The sequence below is a fragment of the Apaloderma vittatum genome, unplaced genomic scaffold, assembly GCF_000703405.1.
Source record: "Apaloderma vittatum isolate BGI_N311 unplaced genomic scaffold, ASM70340v1 scaffold35525, whole genome shotgun sequence".
NCBI classification, from domain to species: domain Eukaryota; kingdom Metazoa; phylum Chordata; class Aves; order Trogoniformes; family Trogonidae; genus Apaloderma; species Apaloderma vittatum.
Window position 1 is genome coordinate 3027 of NW_009719432.1, and position 6563 is coordinate 9589.

General features: G+C 48.4%; 1 protein-coding gene across 1 annotated transcript in view; it reads right to left on the reverse strand.

The window, feature by feature from the left end:
- Positions 1-630: 630 nt before the first annotated feature.
- Positions 631-6563, reverse strand: part of SLC25A42 (solute carrier family 25, member 42) — a 6730-nt gene continuing 797 nt past the window's right edge. The window contains exons 2-7 of the mRNA XM_009870630.1: positions 6065-6176; positions 3784-3809; positions 2815-2981; positions 2068-2184; positions 1424-1575; positions 631-1046 (exon numbers count right to left, since the gene is read on the reverse strand). Of these exons, the coding sequence (XP_009868932.1) occupies positions 721-1046; positions 1424-1575; positions 2068-2184; positions 2815-2981; positions 3784-3809; positions 6065-6176 (900 nt within the window). The 3' untranslated portion in view covers positions 631-720. The remainder of the gene's footprint in view (positions 1047-1423; positions 1576-2067; positions 2185-2814; positions 2982-3783; positions 3810-6064; positions 6177-6563) is intronic.

The window sequence follows — 6563 nt, forward strand, 5'->3', positions numbered from 1 at the left end:
TTGGTAATCTCAGAGAGACGTTACTAGCAAGGGATATTTTATGCAACTCAACCCAAAACTGAGAACAACATTCAAAAAAAAAACAAAAAAAAGGGCAGCATTTCCAGCCAGAGCTCACATTCAAGTCCCACTACAAAAGAAGTGACCTGGACCCGTTTTATCCTGCCGCGTCCTGGTTTATGGATGCCTACAGGTTGGAGGAATCCGGAGTTCCCTACGGATTAACTGGAATATTGCACTTGGCAGAATGCTTCCAGCTAACACATGCTCAGGAAGTAAAAACTGCCTACCAGGAGCAGTGGTCACTTCCCAGATTCAGAGGTTGATCTCAACAGCAGCACCGAGTCCTCACTTTCCATCTGCCCACAGAGCCCAGGCGAGGAGCCGGCAGCAGCACACGTTTGGTTTGAGGGGCTCTGCGCTCCGGGTATCAAAGAGTGAAACAGAAGGGCGAGGCAGCTACTTTAGAGGACTCGGTTCTGCAGGATTGTAAGAAGGATTTTGTTTAGGAAAAAGTTAGTTTCGAGTCGAGGTTTCCAAATAACTCTGAGGCTCATTAAAATGAAAAACTCCAACAACAGAAAAAAAACCAAACCCCAAACAAACGAGCAAGGTCAGTTCTCAGCTGCAGGAGAGCACGTACAAAGTGAGGGAGCGCTAGCGTTGCTCTTTCTACACGTGTTGTACTTTTCCCCGGCAAGGGCTGTGGGGATTGAGCTACTACCTTTCAACATTAGTGCTGTGCTGTAATTTACGGAGAAGGATCTGCGTCAGGTCAAAGGTTGTGAAGCTTATTCCCACTGCAATTGGACCTTTGACCCAGTTCATGCTGAGTCCTTTGTACAAGCCACGGATTAGTCCCTCTTCTCTTATAATCTCCTGCATGGTGAGAAGGATGGAACTGTACGTGTGTCCCATAACCCCGGCCGTCTGCATTCGCCGGCGAACCACATCCAGGGGGTAGGAAGCCGACTGGCCAATCAAGCCTGCACAGGCACCAAACAAAAGCCGCTCCGGAGGGGATGGCTGCGATTTCCCACTGTGATCTGGGAAAGAGAAAGGAGCAGAGTGTAGAAAGCTTCTTGTAATAAACACACTGTTAAGGTCAAGTGGGCTGAGAGCCAAGGAGAGTACTGAGTGCCAGAGCTCCCGAGATTTTGTTCCCGACTCGGTCGTTAGCTGACTTGGTACGTAACCAAGTCCTTTGGCAGCCAGGACTTGCACCTTCTTGTTCCTCTGCAAGACAGAGATACTGCTTCTCTGCAGCCTGGAATCGGAGAGAGGGAGGCACAAGGCATCCTCCACAGGCACAGAACTTCCAAATTGGCTCCAAGGTCAGGAAAAGGGCTGAATTCAAACACACGCCTCACACTGACCCAAAGCCTGCACCATTTCATGTGAAAGCAAACCAAGCTGCCTTTACCTGCATGTAGTTTCTTCAGCGTCTCGTAGGTGAAGAAGCTAAGCCCAGCATACGGAATCACGCCGAGGATGGTTGGTGTAAATCCCCTGTACAGCGTCTTCAATCCTTCCTCTCGGGATATTCGGATGAAGACATGAACAATGTTGCTGTACCTAGCATGTGGACACAGGGAAACCAAACCTGTGCTGGTTAGCAACTGCACACACCAGTAATGCTTCCAACAGGACTTTCTGAAGCATCAACAATTAATTAATTCGGCTCTGAGCTCATCAAACAGCTCAGAAGGGATTTCAGAAGCCTGTCTGCAAACGGAGAAGCCAGTGACCAGCTCTCCTATCGCCCTACTGCAATGTGCCATCTCATCTTAGATCGCTCACGGAGGCATCGTGCCAGCTGGCCTCCTAAAGAGCCAACGCGCAGGTTTTACTAGCGAGGTCTTTTCGGTATCGATCTCCTCCCAGCCCCTGGACTAACCAGGGCGCCGGTCATTTAATCAGTGCTCAGACCCCAGAAGTAAGAGGTTTATTTACACCAAAGGCTCCGAGCAAGAAGTGACCCAGAAAATGGGAATAAAGTCATCTGACCTTAAAAGAAAGTTCTGCATTTGTTCGTGGTGCTTGTACTCGCTTTCGTTAGGCACTTACATCTCCTTCGGCGTGACAGCCATTCGAGCACGGACCATATCCAAGGGGTAGGTTAACATGGCAGCCGTTGTGCCTGCCAGAGAGCCAGCAATGAATCGAGGAAAGGGTGTCAGCGCTCTAAAGTAAGGTGAGAGAAGAGACCAAACAGATCACCTGGAGATGGAAATACTACGTGGCTTTTGAGGACGGCTCTACCCTATCAGCTACCGAATCCCTTCCCTGCGGACTGAAGAGAGCTGGGTGGGAGGGGGGCGGAAGCAGCTGTGGTTTGCCACAGCCATTTAAGATGGAGGCTTTAGAGAAAATCTCTGTTGAGGACAGCAAACCTGCCTTGGGGTGTCTCAGACACTACATGCCCACGAGCAAGAGGCGCAGGCCACACGCAGGGCTCAGCTAACAGCACCAGGCTGGATCTCCTTGCTTCTCCTGCAAAGAAAAGCTCTTTGTTTTGCCTGCCCACTTGCAGCACGGGGAAGTGCCAACTCAATGTCTAGGCCACTTCTTGCTCATGCCTCTAGAAGACAGGGTCGTTTTCTCACACAGATCTCCCACGTGTGAACCTAGCAGGCCAGCCCTTCGCTCAGCTCCCTCGCACGCCCTGTTTGGCGAAGCCATCGCGAGAGGGGCCGGCACCACTCTGGACCAACAAAAGCTTTCGACTCAGCAGGCCTGCGCAGAGCGGAGCAACGCGCGCCCTCCCTACAGCCTACGGTCCCACAGACTGCTCCATCCTCCTCCGCATCTTACTTTCCCTGGAAGCCGTAGTAACTGCCCAGGAGCTGCTTATATTCTTCGTGCGCGCAGAACTGGATGGCAGCGTACGGGATGACACGGACCATGGTGGCTGAGTTCCCTCGCCAGAGGCTCCAGAAGCCTTCGTTGAGGTAGGTGCGGTAAATCAGTCTGTAGGCTTCCTGCGGGCAACGGACCGAAGGTCAGGCAGGGAGATCACGATAAGAGGGAGGTCAAACAATAGAGGGGGAAACGGTGACCCTACAGCTTAACCTCACCAACTCCTCCCTCTCTCCTACCCCAAGCACAGCAAGTTGCTCTCAGCTGCTTACGCTCACAACCCCGACTCCAGAATAAGAAAACTCAAACGTCTTCTCTGAGGAGACTGAATCAGACACATTGGAGCGAAAAAGAATCGGAGTCAGGAAGACAGAGCTTTACGTTCAAGACATCTTCATTTTCCCTCTGAGGGTGAGGCACAGAGCCAGATTGCTGCTTGCACAAACCATTTCTCGATCCAAATTAATCTTCTTAGAGTAAGGCAGAAACATTTGGATTACACACATTAGCGGAGCACGCGCGGACCAGCCGTAATGCGCGCGCAGCAGAGCGGCCAGCGAGCCACGAAAGCCATCAGGTCCCAAATTAAAATTTTCTGTATACTCTGAAACAACTCCTGTGGTGACTGGGAGAAATAAAGCAATCACCAGAGAGGGTCCCAAGTGATGCCACAGCACTTACTGTCATGTCATAGGCAGAATCTGCGACCCCTCTGTGCTAGGCACTGGATAAACCATGCACGTGAACAAACACCATCCTAAGGATTATTTTAGACAATATTGTTTCTGGTCTTCCCCTCTGTGCTCTTTCACTATGAGTGCTGCTAATAAAACCCAAGGAAAAAAGTTAAATAAGTGCCAACAAAAGATGCTGTTAGGGCTATCACCACCATTAATCAAACACTTCAGGTCAACATCACCTCACCTTGGCAGAGAATCTTTTTGAAGACACTAAAAAGAAAAAAAAATGAGCATTAGTTCTTGCAATGCATTGAGACAGATCAAATAAATCATGCAGGCATTTTAGCTATGCGATAAAAATAGAAGCAAAAGAATTAATGCAAAGGAAAATAGAGATTCTTTATTATAAACAAAGACTTTCCACTGGGAAACGCTCCCAAACTCTGCTCAGCACATCAGTTCATTTTTCCACCTACTGCTATGAAAATGCTCAGCTTCTGTCACACTTTAAAGCACTAAAAATAAAAGAATAAATAAAAAATGCAGTGAAAAAAAATAAAAACTGCACTAACCACTTGTTTTAGCAGAGCGTTTCCTTGCACAGGTTCCAGCCTAATGCCAGAACGCAGCAAAGAACGGGGCTGCTTAGCCAGGCTCCACGCTAGAACGGTTTCATCCCAGCAAAACTCAAATGAACGCTCAGTCCCTCTCCTCGCATCCATTCAAACTGACAGCATCTCCAACCATGTCACACACAAGGCATTTGGAAGCAAGATTTATTTGGCATACAGCAGCTCTGTTTTGCAACATTCCTACAGCAGGAAGGAAACCCAAGCTAAAACCCAAAGAGCAACGCTAATGAAACATGGTTCCAATTAAGTCTCTATTGCAGTTTCTTTCAAGCTCCTTGGAGGCTTGTAACCTCTCAAGTGTATCAAACAAGCCCATGCAAATACATTTTTAGCACGCTGCTCCTTTATGCAATTCAACACTTTTTTTCCTTTAGGAAATGAAACCACCTCAATACCCAATTGCAGCAATGGAAAGAGCTCTCTTCCCTCTCCCACAGGAAAACCCTTCAGTCCCTAGTTCAAGGGACAACCTTGCTACACTCACGCATCCCAAAGATGCTTCCCCTCTTCACAGACAGGGAAGAGGCCCCAGTGTAAAAACCTTGAGGAGAGCAAGAGACCAAGAAATCTATTAGATACTTCAAAATTGGTGAGAACGGGCACGTTTTAGTCATATCCTTTCCCAGGGAGTTTAACGGGCCAAACCAAACAGGGCTGGTTATAAACGTAGGGCTGTACAAACGAGAGGTGATTTACACGGACAGCTGTTGACTCAGCCCGGTCCTGCCATTTCCACCTCACCTCTGCTCCTGACATTTCCAACCTTAGATGAACTGCAGTGTTTGTTCTTGGCGAGGAAGCACAGCGCGTCCTCGCTGCTGCATCTGCTCGCTGGTGCCATTCCAGCCCCGGCTTTTAGCTCCCTACGGCTCCAGCTCCGTGTTCTCTATCCCTGGCTCTTTCCAGACCTCAGCCTCTGCCGAGAACGAAAATCATGTCAAATGAAAGTCACTTCAAAAATTAAATCTCATCCAGGGATTAGATTAAACCTACCCAATTCATTTAATCTGGGATGTCGACTAGATTTAAAATTCTTGGCCTCACCAAATGTCTACTGTATTAACTGCCCGTGCTCTTCCCTTCGGGACAATTCCTGCAGCCCAGAGCTCCTGTTCTGAAACAGAGCAACCGAACCGAGCCCGCGAGGGGGCCGAATCCCAAATCTTGCTAAACGTGTCAGAATTCTCTATTCCCATTAGTTTAATTTCATTTCCAGTTACACACTTTACGGGTTCCAAAAAAAAGAGCTTTGGAATATAAGCTCAGGTACGCCAGCTTCGACGCCTCCCGCAGTACTTTCCAGTAACTCCAACCCTAACCAAACCAATTCAGCCGCAACACAATGCGGCTCCTGGGAGAAAAGGCTGCATCCAGCCTTTAGCAAGAAACTCAAACAGCTCAACATCCCCTCCGTCCAGAGTCACCACATCTCCTTGTATCGCTCCTTTCCCCTCCCCATCTTATTTCTTCCAAAATGACAGACATAGAAACCCAGAGCGTTACCAGTCGTCCCCTCAAATGCTGCCTTTATGGTGCTATTTACTCACCTCTCCAAAATTCTCCCTTATGTCACAGAACACACGTGTGCAGCCAACACTCCCGAGCCACAGGCTGCCTCTAACCAGCCATACGTGCATCCGCCTCACACTGAAATAGCAAAACTCCTGCTGACTATCACGAGACGCGGATCCAACAACATGCACAGCTGATTGAAGCCTGCAATAATCCTACCAAGAATCAAACAAGAGGTTGTTTAGACTCAATTCACTGCCGCAACATCTGCATCCGGGTTTGCAGCCTGAAGGAGGGCAAAGCGCTGGCTGAGCAGGGAAGCTGTTTTGGATCCGGCTGGTGAGAAAGTAAGAGCGTTTCGCAAAAGCCGGCAGGACTCACCTTGAAACATGATTTTTGTCCTATCCAGTGGAGCTACTGCAGTTTTAGCAACAGCACCAGCCAGTGCACCAGACATCAGGGAGTTGAGTACTTTCTTTTTCTCCTGGTTACCCTGGAACACAGCATCGTTCAGTTTGACACAGGCAATCCTAAGCAAAAGATGCAGCATTTTACCGTTGCTGCAGCATTTACCCTGTCTGAAGAACTCGAGTGAAAACTGTCCTCGAAATTTCAAGCCAAGTAACATCCCAGTCAGATCGTGAAGCACAAAGGTTAGATCTGTCTGACAAGACGCAAAGTTCCAAAGTCTGCTGCCTCTTACCTGTCCTGTTTTCTCCCTAGTAAGATTTTTAAAAGCCTCATGATTTAGGCATGTAGGGAAGGTACACTTCCAGTAACGCATAAACCCTATTTCCACATTGTTCCCTTGATCCTAAGAACAAAACAAGAGCAGGTTCCTGCTATGATAAACAGAATGGAAGTGTTTTTGTTACAGGCA